An 18971-nucleotide genomic window follows, 5' to 3' on the forward strand; every position below is an offset into this window, starting at 1 on the left:
ATCCTCCAGCACCCCCTCCTTTTTTACTTCCCCCCTTTTCTAGTTGTGGATAGTTGTTTTTTTAATGTGAGCTTCAGTTTTGCCATGTTTGTAACTGTTGTTTGTTGAACTGTGGTGCGCTCTTGCTTGTATTGTATTATGATAAAATCCAATAAAAGATATTAAACGGTTAAAAAAAAAAAAGATTTGACATAGCTGTATTTCAGTGGAGACGCATGCATCAAACCTCATGCGTTCCAACTGCTAATATCCTCAACAAAGTCCTGTACCTTGTGAGGAGGCAGGGAACTACCAGGTCTAGAATGAACTGCAGCAGCAAAGGAATCAGAGTCAGGGGGAGGACTCTAAGCAGGAGAGTGAGAAGCCAGCAGTTGATTGGGAAATTGAACCAGGTGTGAGAGGGTTGCAGGCAGCTTTATTAAGAGAGTGGTGGAAAGCTGTAGGAGGTAGATGGAAACACTGGGGAAGCTCTCTCTGGAAAAGGTGACAGCTGGAGAAGGAAAGTAGATGCTTGTGTTTGACTGTTTGAGTTTGAGGAACTGTCTTAAGTTTGAGAAGGGTTTAAGTAGTAGGCCCTGAGTGCCTTTTTGTTATGTTTGACTTGAAGAAATGTTTATGTTAAAGATGAAGAAATGTTGATGTTAAAGAAGAAAAAAGCCATGAGGAGTATGTTAAATGGCCATTAATAAAACCCTTAATTATATAACTTACTCCTCACCGGCCTCCCACTCAGCCATCTATCCCCCCTTCAATCCGTTCAGAACGCTGCTGCACATCTTATATTCCGCCAAAACCGATATACTCATATCACCCCTCTCCTCAAATCACTTCATTGGCTTCCGATCAGATATCGCATACAATTCAAGCTCCTCCTCCTTACCTACAAATGCACTCAGTCTGCGGCTCCTCACTACCTCTCCACCCTCATCTCCCCCTATGTTCCCGCCCGTAACCTCCGCTCACAGGACAAAGCCCTTCTCTCAGTACCCTTCTCCACCACTGCCAACTCCAGGCTCCGCTCATCCTGCCTTGCCTCACCCTATGCCTGGAACAATCTTCCTTTACCCATACGCCATGCCCCCTCCCTACCCATCTTCAAATCTCTGCTTAAAACTCACCTCTTCAATGCTGCCTTCGGCACCTAACCGCTTGAGAAATATAGAATGCCCCAATCTATCCACCCTATCAGATTAACTGTTCACTTGTCCTTAGATTGTTCTCTTGTCTTTTAGATTGTAAGCTCTTTGAGCAGGGACTGTCCTTCTATGTTTATATTGTACAGCGCTGCGTAACCCTAGTAGCGCTTTAGAAATGTTAGTTAGTAGTAGTAGTAGTAGCATTTTGTGAAGGGAGAAGAGGAGGCAGAAAGCTCCCCAGTGTTTGAGACAGAATCCTGTGAGTTACGGAGAAAGCTAGAGCCCAGCAGTGATCGTGTGTGTGGAGGAAGCTAAGCAGGGTCAGCCCCGGCCGGAGTCTGGAAGGGTGACCAGCTCACAACCTCAACAACAGAAGGTAGAAATATATACCCTTTCAAAAGCATCTTGTGATTGCTAGCTGTGATGTAGTTAGAACACATACCTCCACCTTCCGTTGTTGAGGTATAGGACGTTATGTTGAGGATATTAGCAATTGGAATGCATGACTCCTGATGCAGGCATCTTCACTGAAACATGGTCGTGTTGAGTCTTTGATTTACAACTGCATTTCCGTACTTTTAGAAATATATTTTAACAGCCCTTAACAAGCAATAATGAGCACTAACCCGCAATAATTAGAATTTACGCACATAACTTGCTAAATATATTCTTTAATACAAAGCACCTAAATTCTAATGCATGGAGCCAAAAAGGAGTGTGGTTATTGGTGGAGAAATTGGCATTTTCACTGGCATTCAACAATTTACATGCACTATTATAGAATATGCTCCTCTGAAACTAAATCTACGCACCGGTATTTAAGCCACGTTTCCCTTGGTATAAATGGATGTACATAGTTCTAAGCACTAGGATATCAACTAAGCATAATCTATATACTGCTCTGAAATCTGGGCACTGCTTATAGAATACGGTTAGGCGGAAATCTATTTCATGCGGATTTTTTTAGGTGATATATATATATGGAATCTAGCCCTATTTTCTGGAATATTAAAACTTCTTGCAAAAGTAACCCTTCAAAAATTTTTCCTTGGCTCTTGTTTGACTATCCCCACTGGTTTTGCAGGTTTATCTGTTTTGTGAGAACTTAGTTCTTCCCCTTTGTTTGGCTCTATTTCTTTAGCTGACAAACTTAGTTCGGCTAATTTGTAAAGGACCACATAATGGTTAATAGCATCATAAGCAGCTGATATATCAAATTGTAACAGGACAATTTGTTGACCCCTGCTAACAAAATATTTTATCTTTGAAACCAAAATAATAATGTTTTTGTACTATGACGAAGTCAAACTCCATGCTGAGATTCATGCAACATATTATGTGATTCTATACAATTTTGAAGCTGGTCATTTACTGTAAACTCCAGGAGCTTAGCCATCCAGGGGATGCTTGCTACTGGATGGTAGTTTTCAACTTTAGTCAAATCCGCTCCTATGGATTTAGGTAAAGGAGTCAGAACAATTTCAGACTATTTAGTAGGATAACAAACCTGTTTGCAATGTTGTGCTGACAAATTTTGTAAGCCAAACCAAAATATTTAAAGGTACTTCATTCCGCAAGTAACATGGACAAACATCCAGAAAATATGACTTCTTTGACAGGTTAATTGGAGTCTGTCTGACTGACTCTAAAGAGATCTTCTCAAAGCATCTTCATATTCTGTCACCAGAAATATTATATATGAGAATGCAAGGATTATGCTACAAAATTATCTACGTTAACCTCCAAAAATGACTGTCTGATTTTATTTACTTTCGGCACTGTTTACTAAGCTGCATTGTAGGCACGCATGCTAATGATAGAGACACCCATTATATTCCTATGGGTGTCTCTAGCATTAGCGCACGCTAAAAAGTGTGCGCACCTACAGTGCAGCTTAGTAAACAGGGCCCTTTATCTTGGAAAAAGCAAGTCAAATCATCAGCAGAAGGTTGTAATGCTTCTGGAATCATTAAAAGAGTCTGTATTTGTCAATTTTTCAAACATTTTAAAAAGAGTTTTACTACAATTAACTAACTTCCTAACAATAGAAATTCTTTTTTGCTTGAGAAATTAAAATTTTATATTTCTTCACTCCTCTCCAAGTTCATATTCATCTATTGGTATAAAACAATGAATTTCCTTCATGCATAGGAAACCAGACTTTACATAAATATATAAAACAATTTTCTATCAATTTGTAAATTTCAAATTACCTTCAATTTGTATTGCATTTGCTTCAGTTCTAAATCTGCATTCTTTGATGGAGCTGGTGCAGTAGGTTGGGGCTGGTTAGAAGAAACTGGAAATAACCCCTCAAGTGACCCTGTGGCTTGGGTCAGCTGTTCTCTCATTTGATCTGCTGATCTCTTCAAATCTTCCTTCTTCTGTTGACATTCAGCCAGGTCAGATGTCAACTTCTGTTTTGTTAATAACAAACAAAAACCACAGGTAAAAACATTACTCTTTACAAAATGAAATGTTTTGTGGTCAGTTTCATATATCTATCTCCTTTACTTTGTAGTTAATTGAATAAATCTTTGTCATGTAAATTATTCCCCTACCCAGCAGGTAAGCTTTTGGCCAGGTAAACCACTGCTCATGCAAAAGTTACCAGCATAAAAAGATGCAAAGCTAGAGGCATTAACAGGATGCAGTAAAACTTCAGATGGTCAATGCTGATATAAAATGCTGTCTGACTACAATTACAGTGAGTGGTGGAGGAAGAAAGGCTGTCCTGAAGTTATCTGGATAATTTTATTGCTCACTGCCTCTTGGAATATGAGGATGTATGTGCTTTTTTCCATAACAAAAGTGATTTGGTGGAAGGAGGAAAACCAATGGGTCACAGTGTTACCAAGGTACAAATGATATCACATTAGTAGGGTGGATCAAAATGGAGGGGGGAGTTGTGGGGTTGGCGCTATATATTAAAGAACAAAGTCACAGCGAAGGAGACAAGATGGATGATACCAAACTGTACACCACTACAATAGCAATTATGGCTGCAGGTGTCACCTGTATGTAGGTACAGTAGGCTTTTGATGGGTTTTGGAGGGTATACACATTCCACTATAAGTGTACCAGTTACAGTGGGATGTGGGCTTGTGTCCCTTTCTCTAGTCCACTGCACCAATCACTAGGCTACTCCAGGAACCTGTTTGCTGTTCTAATAGAACTGGCCATATAACATCTGAAGCTGCTGACATAAAGAATGGTATGTACTGTTTCTTTCTTTCACATCTTTGGAGGGGTGGGTGTCAGTCAGTGACCACTGGGAGAGTAAGAGGGGGGTAATACCTTAATCCCTCCAGGGGGTCATCTGATCATTTAGGGCACCTTTTTGTGACCTGTTTCAATGACTTTACATCATTGAAACAGGTCTACACTATAACATCTTTTAGCTCTGGATGTTTTTGCTTTGTTCCATTATGGTAGAAAAATGTCTAAGTTTTGGGAATTATTTTAAAAAAATATTTTTAAAGCTTCAGATGTGCTTGCTTTGTGAAATGTACATTTTTTTTTTAGTTTTATATTTTGCAGAGTACAAGAGAAAAAAAATCATTTGTTTCTCTCTTACCAGTATTGCCCTGCTTGTAGAGTCTGGCTTGCTTGGGTGGAGGGGAGGGTGTCTCCATTTCAGTTTTTGTTTGAATGTTTTTTTGTGGTCCCCTATAAATACATACATATATATCTATATGTGTGTGTGTGTGTATGTGCTGGCTTCATATTCAGTGTTCTAGGCAGTGGCGTAACCAGACTGCCAATTTTGGATGGGCCTGAACCCAAAGTGGGTGGGCACAAAATTTTCTCTCTACCCTCCTCCCCCAGCAAATTTTAGTCACGCTAATCAGATGCATTTGTCACACAGGGTAAAGTGCTGCTTTTCAGTGCATCAGATTTCAGAAAATTTATTTAATAGCCTAACACCCTTTTCAGTGAGCTTTCAGAGGCCAAAACCTCCTGCCTTAGGTCAGTATAATGCTGTTACAGTATCCTCGCCTGACCTAAGGAAGGAAGTATTGGTCTCTGAAACTTCATTAACACAGGTACCATATTACTTTATCCTAAATTAAAAATAAAATTATTTTCTTTACCTTGTATGGCCATTTACTTTTTCTCATTGTGTCGCTCCCAGTCTCTAGATTCTGCTTTCCTTCGTTTTCGCTTAACTCTTCTGCCAGGTTTTCCTGGCCATTTGTAATTTTTCTCTCCTTTTTCTTTGCTTTCTTCAATATTTTTCTGCCCCCCTCTCTCTCTGTCCTGATTTAATTCATTCTTACTATCCATTCTTTAATTTCATCTACTTATGGCGTTTCATCTTTTTCTCACCCTTGTTCTCCCCATGCCCCTTCCTCTTATTCTCCAGTCTTTCACTACTCCCCTTTTCCATCCAGCAATTCTCCTCTTTCTCTCCCCATCCTTCCAGTAGTCTCCCCTCTTTCTTTCTGCATCCTTCCGTCCAGTGTCACCTCTTTCTCTCTACCCTTCCATCCAGCGTCTTCCCTCTTTCTCTCCCCATCCTTCCATCCATCTACCCTCTCTCCTGATCCTTCCATCTAATGTCTTTCTCTCCCTCTTTCTAACCAGTGTCTCTGTATCTCTCTACCCTTTTCTGTTCAGTGTCCCTTCTCTCTCCACATCCTTCCAGTCTCTCCCCTTTCTCTCTGCATCCTTTCATCCATCTCCCCTCTTTCTCTCCCCATCCTTTCATCCAGAGTCTCTCTCCCCATCCATCCGTTTTCCCTCTTTCTCTCCCCATTCTTCCATCTGTTTTCTCTCTTTCTTCCCATCCTTCCATGTTTTCCCCCTTTCTCCCCATCCTTCCATGTTTTCCCTCATTCTCTGCCATCCATCTGTTTTCCCTCATTCTCTGCCATCCTTCCATCTGTTTTCCCTTTCTCTGCCATCCTTCCATCTGTTTTCCCTCTTTTTCTCCCCATCCTTCCACGTTTTCCCTCTTTCTCTGCCATCCTTCCATCTGTTTTCCATCTTTTCTCTTTTCCTCGAGGCCCGCCCTGCATGCCAGCGCCAGCCACTGCTGCTTTTCCTGTTGAGCAGCAGGGCCGGCGCTACAAAAAGAAGAAGCGCTAACGCTAAGGACGAAAAATGTTTTTTAAAAAAAGCGCGGCACTGGCAGGCACTGTCTAGGCAGCCTTGAGGCATTGGCTGCTAGCTCTGCAGGCTCCTCCCGTCTCTTACGTTACTGCTCCTGCGTCGCTCCAGGGGCAGTGACGTAGGAGACGGGAGGAGCCTGCGAGCCAGCAGCCAATGCCTCAAGGCTGCCTAGACAGTGCCTGCCGGTGTCGCGCTTTTTTTAAAAACATTTTTCGTCCTTAGCGTTAGTGCTTCTTCTTTTTGTAGCGCCGGCCCTGCTGCTCAACAGGAAAAGCAGCAGTGGTCGGCAACGGGAGCTGGCGCTGGGCGGGCCTGGGCTGAAATTGGGTGGGCCTGGGCCCAGCCAGGCCCACCCATAGCTACGCCCCTGGTTCTAGGTTTGTGTGTGTTTTGAATAACTATAATGAATATGTATAAGATGTATGTATGAATATGCTAATGTGCCATGCCCCACCATTTCCTCCCACAAATGAAACTGTCAAACTACGCCCATGGACAAAGGTGAGCCAGTTTTTGTAGTATATGTAGATTTTCAGGAAGCTTTTGACAAAAGTCCTTCATGAGAGACTTGTAAGAAAATTAAAAGGCCATGAATTGTGTATTGGGAACTGGTTAAAAGAAGACAGACAGTAGGGTTAAACAGCAAGTTCTTTCAATGGAGGAAGGTGAATAGTGGAGTGCCGCAAGGATCTCTACTGTTATTGGTGCTTTTTAACACAAATGATCTGGAAATGGGAATGATGAGCAAGGTGAGCAAATATGAAGATGACATAAAAGCATTCAAAGTTAAATCACATGTGTACTGTGAGAGATTGCAGAAGGACCCTGGAAGACTGGGCATCCAAATGACAGATGAAATTTAGTTTAGTTGTACTCGATATACTGCTTTTGCTGGCACACAGATGAAAGCAGTTTACAATTAATACAAATTGAAAAATGTAGGAAAAGAATTATAATTTGTTCTAGAAAAGCAAATACAGAGAAAGATATTACTTAAAGGAAAAGGCATATGATTAATTAATGAAAATAAAAAAAAAACAGGAGAAAAGCAGTTGAAGAAGAAGGGAGACAAGATTGAGCCCTGAGGCATAATTAATACAAATACACAGCATCAAACCTAGGAACTACTTCCAACCCCTCAGATATATTGGTGCTCATTTTCAAAGCAGATGGACATCTTAAAAAGCCTAAAAAAAAAAGTCCATCTGCTATTTTCTTTTAGAAAAAAAAACACATAAATCCTCATATTCCAAGAGGCAGTGAGCAGTAAAATTATCCAGATAACTTCAGGATAGCCTTTCTCCCTCCACCACTTGTAACTTTAGCCAGACAGCATTTTATATCAGCATAAGTTTTATAGCATTCTGTTAATGCCTTTAGCGGTGCCTCTTTTTATGCTATCAAGTTTTGGAAAGTCAGAATTTAGACGTTTCATACTGCAGTTTGTCCAAATAGCATGGGGGCATGTTGTGGACGGGGTTTTGGGTGGGAATATGGAGGGCCCAAAAGTAGAATGTTCAAAAGGGATTTTTGAATGGGAAGAAATGTCCATGTCAAAAAAAGAAGGGTGGGATTAAGGCATGGCCCCTCCTTAATCCCCAAGTGGTGGATGTCCCCCTCCCTCTCACCTGAAAGTGAAACTGGAAAGGAAAACCAGAGCTGCAGCTATTATGGCCATTCTGAACAAACTAGCAAGCAGGTCAGAGGCATAGCCTGGTGGTTAGTGCAGTGGGCTGTGAACCAAGGCACCCAGTTTCAAGTCCCACTCAGTGGCGTACCAAGGGGAGGGGTCCGCTCCGGGTGCACGCTGCTGGGGGGTGCCGCGGCGCGCGCCTGCTCTGAGTTCGCTGACTTTGCGCGTTCGCTGCAGCTCCCTCTGCCCTGGAACAGGTTACTTCCTGTTCTGGGTCAGAGGGAGCTGCAGCACACGCGCGAAGTCAGGGAACTCTGAGCAGGCGTGCGCTGCGGCACCCCCCCCCCCCCCCCCCCCAGCGGCGTGCACCCGGGGGGGTGGGGGCTCCGCGCTGCATCGGGGGGGGGGGGGGCGCTGCCCCGGGTGTCCGCCCCCCCTAGGAACGCCACTGGTCCCACTTCAACTTTTGTTTTGTTTTTTAATAATTCTTCCAGACACACATAAAAAATTCCTATTGTACCTAAATATATGATACCTGCAAATCTGAAGGCTATTGAAATGGTGTATATTCAGGTACAAAGTCAAGGGAAAGGCAATCCACCTAGGTGGATGAACACAAACTCCCACGTAAACAAGGTTATCTAATAGGAAGTGGGAAATGGACCAATGGCTCCCGGGAAACAGGACTATGATGATAAAAGAAACAGCTTTATTCACAGACTCGACACAGTACTGTGTTTTGGCCACAGGCCTGCCTCAGGAGTCTTGATTGATCCTCGTAGCTTGAAAAGTGGAGATGCTAATGGGTAGTCTTGATAAAGACTTTGATAAAATAATGTAGAAATGTAGTGTCTCTGTATAGTCTATACATGACAAAAATAGTTTTTACTCAAATAGAAACCTAATCATGTATAAACTGAGATAATTTTCCCCCCCCAAAAAGGGGGAGAAACTGAACTCAAGTATAAACTAGGGGGGGGGGGGGGGTTATAGTCAAGCGTCCAGCTCACTTCCAGGTTCACCTGTAGGTCCAGATCCACTGCCAGATGCAATGCAGTTCTACTCTGGAGCACTTCTAGATGCTGCTGCTGCCTCAAACAATCAGCATTAACTGTTGGTGGTGGACAAGAAAGGAAAATATGGCCACAACCTGTACCTGTACCTAAGCTCCTGCTTCTTAGGTACATCCTCCAGTCTAATATAAAGGGATTTTGATTCTGGATTCCATCACCCTCGGATGACTGGTATTTCTTCCTTAACCCTGCCCATCCACACACACAGTAACCAACATTTCCCACCTTTGCCTCCACTCCCCCCCCCCCCCCCCCACCCCGGATAAACAGCATTCCTTTCTCAACCCTCAGAGACGCGAACAAAATGGACAATGTGATAATAATGGGTGACTTCAATTATCCAAATATAGACTGGGTAAATGTAACATCGGGACACGCTACAGAGATACAATTCCTTGATGAAATCAAGGACAGCTTTATGGAGCAACTGGTGCAGGAGCCGACGAGAGAAGGAAAAATTCTAGACTTGGTCCTTAGTGGAGCGCATGATCTGGTGAGGGACGTTATGGTACTGGGGCCGCTTGATAATAGTGACCATAATATGATCAGTTTTGACATCAACCTTGAAGTAACTGTACACAGAAAGTCAAATACGTTAGTGTTTAACTTTAAAAAAGGAGACTATGATAAAATGAGAAGAACGGTAAAAAAAAAAACTTAGGGGGGCAACTGAGAGAGTAAAAACTGTACAACAGGCGTGGACGCTGTTCAAAAATACCATCCTGGAGGCCCAGGCCATACATATTCCGTGAATTAGAAAAGAAAGACGGAAGTCCAAAAGACACCCGGCCTGGTTGAAAAGTGAGGTGAAGGAAGCTATTAGGGCTAAAAGAAACGCCTTCAGAAAATGGAAGAAGGAACCGTCTGAAAATAACAAGAAACAGCATAAGGAGTGTCAAAGCAAATGCAAGGCGCAGATAAAGAAGGCCAAGAGGGAGTATGAAAAAAGATAGCATTAGAGGCAAAAAAACATAGTAAAAATTTTTTTCGGTATATTAAAAGCAGGAAGCCGGCAAAAGAATCGGTTGGGCCGCTGGATGACCGAGGGGTAAAAGGGGCGATCAAGGAAGACAAAGACGTAGCGGAGAGACTGAATGAATTCTTTGCTTCGGTCTTCACCGAGGAAGATTTGGGTGGGATACCGGTGTCGGAAATGGTATTTCAAACGGACGAGTCGGAGAAACTTACTGACTTCACGGTAAACCTGGAGGACGAAATGGGGCAGTTCGGGAAACTGAAGAGTAGCAAATCTCCTGGACCGGATGGTATTCATCCTAGAGTACTGATAGAACTGAAAAACGAGCTTGCGGAGCTACTGCTAGTGATATGCAACTTATCCTTAAAATCGAGCGTGGTACCGGAAGATTGGAGGGTGGCCAATGTAACGCCCATTTTTAAAAAAGGCTCCAGGGGAGATCCGGGAAATTATAGACCGGTGAGTCTGACGTCGGTGCCGGGGAAAATGGTAGATGCTATTATCAAAAACAAAATTACAGAGCACATCCGAGGACATGGATTACTGAGACCAAGTCAGCATGGCTTTTGTGTGGGGAAATCTTGCCTGACCAATTTACTTCAATTCTTTGAAGGAGTGAACAAACATGTGGACAAAGGGGAGTCGGTTGATATTGTGTATCTGGATTTTCAAAAGGCGTTTGACAAGGTACCTCATGAAAGGCTACAGAGGAAATTGGAGGGTCATGGGATAGGAGGAAATGTCCTATTGTGGATTAAAAACTGGTTGAAGGATAGGAAACAGAGAGTGGGGTTAAATGGGCAGTATTCACAATGGAGAAGGGTAGTTAGTGGGGTTCCTCAGGGGTCCGTGCTAGGACCGCTGCTTTTTAATATATTTATAAATGATTTAGAGATGGGAGTAACTAGCGAGGTAATTAAATTTGCTGATGACACAAAGTTATTCAAAGTCGTTAAATCGCGACAGGATTGTGAAAAATTACAAGAGGACCTTACGAGACTGGGCGGCTAAATGGCAGATGATGTTTAATGTGAGCAAGTGCAAGGTGATGCATGTGGGAAAAAAGAACCCGAATTATAGCTACGTCATGCAAGGTTCCACGTTAGGTGTTACGGACCAAGAAAGGGATCTGGGTGTCGTCGTCGATAACACACTGAAACCTTCTGCTCAGTGTGCTGCTGCGGCTAAGAAAGCGAATAGAATGTTGGGTATTATCAGGAAAGGTATGGAAAACAGGTGTGAGGATGTTATAATGCCGTTGTATCGCTCCATGGTGCGACCGCACCTTGAGTATTGTGTTCAATTCTGGTCGCCGCATCTCAAGAAAGATATAGTATAATTGGAAAAGGTGCAGCGAAGGGCGACTAAAATGATAGCGGGGATGGGACGACTTCCCTATGAAGAAAGACTAAGGAGGCTAGGGCTATACAGCTTGGAGAAGAGACGGCTGAGGGGAGACATGATAGAGGTATATAAAATAATGAGTGGAGTGGAACAGGTGGATGTGAAGCGTCTGTTCACGCTTTCCAAAAATACTAGGACTAGGGGGCATGCGATGAAACTACAGTGTAGTAAATTTAAAACAAATCGGAGAAAATTTTTCTTCACCCAACGTGTAATTAAACTCTGGAATTCGTTGCCGGAGAAAGTGGTGAAGGCGGTTAGCTTAGCAGAGTTTAAAAAGTGGTTGGACGGTTTCCTAAAGGACAAGTCCATAAACCGCTACTAAACGGACTTGGAAAACTCCAAAATTCCAGGAATAACATGTATAGAATGTTTGTACGTTTGGGAAGCTTGTCAGGTGCCCTTGGCCTGGATTGGCCGCTGTCGTGGACAGGATGCTGGGCTCGATGGACCCTTGGTCTTTTCCCAGTATGGCATTACTTATGTACTTATGTACTCCCCTGCAGCAAACATTTTCTGGCTCCCCCCCGGTCCGATAACCAGCTTTTCACTCTTATTTGCTTCTTCGGCAGATGCTGACAAACTTACAAGCTGTGCAGGGCCTTTAGCACCTATGCATGCTCAAGGCCTGCTGGCTCTTACCTTCTCTGAGATGCTTGGCGGAGGCGGGATCCGGCAGGACTTTAGCATGCGCAAATGCTAAAGGCAATGGTCGAGTGCATAACTTTGTCAGCATCTGACAGAGAAGCAGGTAAGAAGTGAAAAGCCAGTTATCGGGGGGGGGGGGGGGGGGGGGTTGACGGTGGCAGGAAATGTTGGTTGCTGTAGGCGAAGGGGGTTGAGGAAGCATTGAGAGAGGGGACACTCAAATATAAACCGAGAACCCCATTTTTTTTTACCCAAATCTTGGTTTATAGTAGTTAAGATCTGGAATTAAATGCCACAGAAGTGGTAAAAGTAGTTAATGTAGTTTAAAAAAGGTTTACACAGATTCCTGAAGGAGAAGTCTACAAACTGTAAGTTAGACCTAGGGAAAGCCGCTGCATATTTCTGGGGTTACTTAGGAACCCCAGGAATACATGGAAACGTAGGGGGTCTTTTACTAAACATTAGCTTGAGTTATCTGCAGCAAGGCCCATTTTATTCCTATGTGTCTTGCTGCAAATAACTCGAGCTAACCTTTAGTAAAAGACCCCCTTACTACCTTCTGGGACTCTACCAGGTAGTTATTACCTGAACTGGCCACTGTAGGAAAGAGGATACTGGGCTAGCCAAACCCTCTGACCCAGTAGGGAAACTCTTATGCTCTTATTCTCTTATACTGAAATCTAGTAGATGACAACAGGAAAGACCAGTAATCACTTATTTTTGGCCACTTTGTAATAAAGTTTTTTTCTTTCAAAAATAGGTGTGATTCAACAAATAATTAGGCATTAGAAACATATTTGGCAGCGGCTTCATTAGTATGAAACAAGTTAAGAGGAACCTATGAAGTTATAAAATCTTTTGTGAGATCCACACAATTTATAAAATATAATACATGTATCTGCGCCCCTTAAGTATGCATGTAATGGTCAAAGTATGCACATAAATTGAATGGATGTATGTTCTGTGTATAACCTTTGCTTTTTTGTGTATACATGGAGTCATTAGCAAAAAGGCTCTGAGTCCAAATGCCAAATTTATCACATGCAATTGGTCATGGAACAAATTGTGGCCCAGGAGCCACATCATTCTTCCATCCAGATATGCGGAAAAGACCGGGAAGAATGACGCAGGTCTGGCAGGCCATAGCTGTGACTTCAATAGCCAGGCTTCATACCCTCTGGAGGTAAGATTCTGAAAGTTTGTTAACTCAATCTATTGTACAGACTTTGAGAGAGATGGAGAGTTAAGGTTCAAGACAGAGAAGAGGTATGTTTCTCTGCCCAATATGCTGTACAGCAAGAAGATAAAAAGGCTGTCCTAGAAAAAAAAAAAAAATCTGGCAGGTGGGCACATTCTGTGCTCATTTATTTATCTGACTTATTACCTACTGTCCCCACAAAAGCATTTACAACAAAGAACATACAATCAACAGGGAAAAAATATTAAATAATACAAAATATGAGTGCATATTTTAGAAGCGTTATTTGGGTTTTAGACATTCAGCATTTAGATGTTTATATGACACTCACTGATTGGTTACTACAGCACAAGATGATTCTGAATCCTTCTAAAACAATTGCCTGTTGGATTTCAGGTCAATTACCTCCTCTATCTACACCTCTTCATTTATTCAATATCAATATTGTACCTGTTTCTTCTTTCCGGTACCTGAGTGTCATCTTTGACTCTAGGCTTACTTTTGATCAACAAGTTTCACAAGTAATTAAAAAGGGAATCACCGTATTTGTTCTGTCAAACGTTTTCTGGATTTCTCTGCCCTTTATACACTCATTCACACCTTTGTCATCACTCAGCTTGATTACTGTAATTCTATCTATTGTGGTATTTTGGGTTATCTTCTTCGTCTTCAGACACTACATAATTCAGCTGCTTGCTTTCTCTGTAATGCTACACACGGGGATCACATTTCTCTGCTTCCTTCTCAACTGAACTGGTTGCCTACCTGTTTCAGGTGTTGGTTTAAGGTTCTTTGCATAACCCATAAGGCACTTCATCTTGGTTCCCCGTTTTGCCTTACTTCCAGTTACTATCCCCTACACACCTTTCCATGCACTTCGATCTCATCTGTTAATCCTTCCATCGCCTAAGAATGCCCATTATGAGTTGACCAAGAGTTCAGCTTATTATTTCTTGTCTCCCGCACTTTGGAATGGTCAGCACCCTTATCTCTGTTCCGAATTGTCATTTTCCAAATTCAAATCCTTACTGGAAGCTTATTTTGAGCAAGCCTTTGGACACTCCTTAAGCCCCTCCTCTTAGGAGACCCAGTGAATCTGCTTTATGTCAATAGTCATGATTTTGGGTTAGGGTAACCTAGGCTCCTGTGTTATTGCTATGTTTGTTCTCTGTCTGGCATTCCTTTCCAACATTGTATTGATTGTATTTTAAATTATTGTGAACTGCTTTGACCTGTTCTCAGATTTGGCAGGATATCAAACTTGAAATAAACATAAATGTCTAAATCCCAATTTTACAAAGTATATATATATATATATATATCTGTAAAAGGTGCATACGGCAAGGGGGCATGGTGTGGCATGTTTTGGGAGGGAATAATACAGGCATAAAAAATAAACCTGCATTTCCCATTTCAGAAAGGGAATGTATGTCCATACCCAAAAAGACTGAGGTCTGGATTTCTAGGATTTAGAAAAATGCTCCTCACATCATAGTAACACAGTAGATGATGGCAGGTAAGGACTTGAATGGCCAATCTAGTTTGCCCAGCAGTCACATACATATAAACACACCACACAAGGATGGGAAATAATTCCATGAGGGTGCTCCACATCTTTTCCCCAAGAAACACTCTCCACTCCACACCACCCCTCTGTCCCAATGCTGCTATATTCCCATCCTTTATGGGCTGCCTCTTAGAAATTCAGAAGTGTATTTCATCTATTCTTTTTGTAAATTCTATTTTAAATTATTTACTGACTTATACAGCTTTCTTAATGGTTACTATAAGTACTGCCAACTAACAACTGTTGCCACAGGCCAGTGGGACCCTGAGGTAAAACTGTAAAATCTTCTCCCCCTGAGCTGCACAGTACCCTTGCTAGCAGCACATGACAATAAACTGCTATGGTGTGTTCCTGGAGGATACACATATAGAAGACCCACCTTCTTATCTAAGAGGAAAGCATCCAAAGCTAGTTTGCTGTGTTGTCTTTATCCTGGAACAGAAGGTACGTTCCTGTACTAAGGAGCAGTGAATAGATCCACTGCGGGGGTGCCCCACACTTGAAAAACTTCTGAGACACTTCCCTGAACAAGAACCAATTGGGTGGTTGACGTACACACTTTGTCTGCCAGGGTGTTATTTACATCCATCAGGTATGTGCCCCTGAAGGTCATCCCATGAGAAATGGCCCAGTTCCACATTCTGACACTCTCCCAACACAGGATTTATGAACCGGTTCCTTCTGTTCCCACTTATTAATGTAATACATGGCTACTTGATTGTTGGTTTAAACCAATACAATTTTGTTGGCCAACTGATCTCTGAAAGCCTCTGGAATGTTCCAGACTGCTCTCAATTCTAGGAAACTAATCTGATGAAGTTTCTTCTGACAGGACCATAACCCCCGAGTGTGAAATACATCTTATATGGTGTCCCCAGCCTGGTTTGGATACATCTGTTATATGTAATACTTGAAACAGTGGAATTTGCCAGATTGGATTGTACTGCCCATCAGGACAGACAGTCCAGGAGTGGTCTGATGACAGATATGAGGAGCTTATGCATGGCTTGTGTCTACTACATGCTAAAGGTTCATTGAGGTTGTCTCATTTTGAGATGTGCTAGAGAGTTACATGCACAATTGAGGTTGCAGGCCCAAAATCCTCAATATGTTCCATGCCAATGTCTGCTTACTCTTCTGGATTTCTTCAACTATGGACAATACATTGGTGACCCCTTGTTCTGGCAGAAAGGTTTTGCCTGAACCACCTGGTTGCCCCTCTGCTCTGCAGGATGTCTGTGTGGCCATTTTTGTACAAATAAAGCCAGACTGACGTTTTTGTGCCTACTTTTTCGGCGTTCATATTTGGATGTTTCATTTGGGAAAATGGCTGTTTATGTTGGATGTTTTCAGTACAAGAATATCTTTTGCAAGTAAATCCCAACCTTTTTCCTGTTCGAAAATGGCTGTGAGATGGACTCTTTTTTTTTTTTTTTACATTATGGGCAGGACGTCTCGATTCTGACGGACATTTTTTCGAAAATGCCCCTCCACAGTCCTTAATAGAATAGGCTTCTACCAGGCACTCTCCGTGTGCCTAATTTTAAGCACACAGTTATTAAATTGCCCTCATATTAAGAGAGATTTTATAAGCTCTTTCCAAGTTTATAAACAGTTTTTATAAAATTACCCCATGGATTACACACCTACAAGTACACCCAGTACCAAGAAGAAGCATAAGATTACACAATCCACATGCACACATCTTCAGGTTTGGCGTTTGGGCCGAGTCATGATTTAGGTATGTAGTTTATAAAATGTGTGTACACATATACTTTACATGCTAACATTTACAACAGCTCCTGAGCAGTATAAATGTCTATGGTTTCAATCTAGCCATTATTTCTGCCAGTTTACTCATAGTATTTTAGGAAGACACAGACACCCATGGAAGCAATTCTATAACTTGGCACCTCGATTTAGGTGCTACAGTGGAGCGTGCTTAGAGTCAATTCTATAACGATAATTAGACGTTTCTAAGTTGTTAAAGAATATTAGCACAAATCTGCACTGGCATGCTAAAACTTAAGCACAACCCTTTACACCATGTCAAAATAGCAGATGTACATGGTCACACCCAACTGAGCCAAATGACATGCACAACTAATATTATTCTATAAGTTACGTGTCTTACTTGGTGCCACACCCATGGCTTGTTCATGCCATGATCCTTCCATGTTTATGTTCACCTTGGAGTTATGTGCTACTTTATAGAACAGTGCCATCCGCGGCCTTTCACCACTGACCTCTGGTTCTCGGGGGCCCATGCTAGCTCGCTGGTGTGCAGCTGGAACAGTTCTTGGGAGCAGCCGGGGCTCCTTGAGCAGAAGATAAATGTGGGCTGCCTCAGGTGGTGCCTGTGAGATAGGATGGTACATCACAAAGACTGTTATGCCCTCCCTTGCAGGCACCACCTAGGGTAGTCCACATTTCTCTTTTGCTCAAGAACCCCCGGCTGCTCCTGAGAACCACCCCTGCTGCACACCAGCAAGCAGACAAGGGCCCTGCTCCCGAGAACTGGAGGTCAGTGGTGACAGGCAGTGAAGGGGAAGGGAGGGGGAGCCAGCCAGCAGTAGTCGTCCCCCCACCACCGCACACTGTGCCTGAGATCACAAATCAGGAACAGGTAAAGAGGCGAAAGCACAGGTGCAAGTGCAGCAAGAAGGGGTGACCCCCCCCCCCTTTGCTGAAGATGGTTGCTGTTTCAGCACTGGCAGAAGTATGGTGACGTATTCTGTGAGAGGAACAATAATTTAGGTTTTATTAATAACTAGTAAAAAAGGCCCGTTTCCGAAACCAATGAAACGGGCGCTAGCATGTGGTTTTTTTTGTGTGTGTGTGTATATGTCACAGAGTTATTTTGTGTGTGTGTGAGGGTGCGGTGTGTGTGCAGGTTGATGATGTGTGTTTTTTTTTTGTTTTGTTTTTTGCTTGGGGGTTGGGGGATGTGCTGTGCTGGCAAAGTGGGTTGGATTGGTGTGTGGCTTTGAGGGTGTGTTTCTGTTGTATTGTGTGTGTGTGGTTTTGTCTGTCAAGGAGGTTTGTGGAGGGGGGTCTTTCTGTTGGTGAAATGTAAATGTGGTTGTAGGGGGGTCAGCCTTTGTTGAGTGTTGTTTTTCTTTTTCCATGTTTTTTTTTGTGTTGTGCTGAGGCAGCAGTGTTGCTTTAGATGGGCGGAAGGTAGAGGAGCACGTTCTTTGTCTGTCGGTATTTTTTGGCCGTTTCAGGGCTGCTGTAGGGGAATGCTGGAAGAGAAATGTGCTGTTGGAAGCAGCGCCATCTTTTTCCATTGGGCTGGGGTTCTGGGCATCCTGGAGGTGGGTGACGGCTTGCCTGAGGACGGGGATGGTTGTTTTAAGTTGGCGGAAGCGAGAAGAGCACGGTCTCGGGCCGTCTGGGGGTGATCCGGTATGTTTGGTCCATTTCAGGCCGGCTGCAGGGGAATGCTGGAACATTTATGCGCTGCAGGAATCTGCGCCGTCTTTTTCCGGGTGCTCGGGGAATCCCCGAGGTGGGAGACAGCTTGCCTGAGGCTGGGGATGGTTGGGCACGTCCTTGGCCGCTTCGGCAAAAGGGGAAGAGGAAGGGGGTGGGGACTTACCTGCAGCTGCCTGAGAAACCATGTATTCTTTGTTTGTTTTGTATTATTAGTTTGCATTTCTGTTGAAGAAAGAGTGGATGCCTTTCGAATGATGGAGGTGGTGCATCGGTGTGCGGTTGTTTCGTTAGTTTGGCAGCCAGTCTCCAGCGATTCCTAGGCAGGGAAGGAGTACTCCTCCCCCTTCCTTGGTCGCTGTTTGCTGCTGGCTGGGTCGCGGGTAATCCTTCCAGCTGGGCCGCAGCTTGTCCTGTTCGCCCACGTCCCAGATGGTGACGGGTACGTTGTTTTCCGGCTCCTCTGACTCCATGTCAAGCGATCCCAAATATAGTCTGTGCTATAGGCCCTCTGGCACTCTTCAGTACTGGCATTAGGCATTTAAAAATTTCTCCCCCCCCCCCCCAGTCTATTTTTGCACATACCCACAGCAGGAATATTCTTCTCTGATTGGTCCGTCTTACGTTGCCTAGTGTTGCCTGGGAACGGTGTTGTGATAGTCCTTTGTGTTTCAAAATGTTGAGGGTGTTTATTCTGATTGGTCCATCATGCGAGGGCGGGGCAGAGAGACATGGTCAGTGTTGTGGCTTCACCACCATGAATCCATGAACCCTTCAGTGAGTGAC

The 18971-nt window shown here is 43.3% G+C and overlaps 1 protein-coding gene across 2 annotated transcripts in view; it reads right to left on the reverse strand.

Annotated features, from left to right (window-relative positions):
- CNTLN (centlein) overlaps positions 1–18971 on the reverse strand; it is a 535970-nt gene that overhangs the window by 140360 nt on the left and 376639 nt on the right. For both annotated transcript variants that reach the window (XM_030194226.1, XM_030194227.1), the window contains one exon: positions 3350–3553. In XM_030194226.1, the coding sequence (XP_030050086.1) occupies positions 3350–3553 (204 nt within the window). The remainder of the gene's footprint in view (positions 1–3349; positions 3554–18971) is intronic.

This window comes from Microcaecilia unicolor, chromosome 2 (assembly GCF_901765095.1).
Source record: "Microcaecilia unicolor chromosome 2, aMicUni1.1, whole genome shotgun sequence".
NCBI lineage: Eukaryota > Metazoa > Chordata > Amphibia > Gymnophiona > Siphonopidae > Microcaecilia > Microcaecilia unicolor.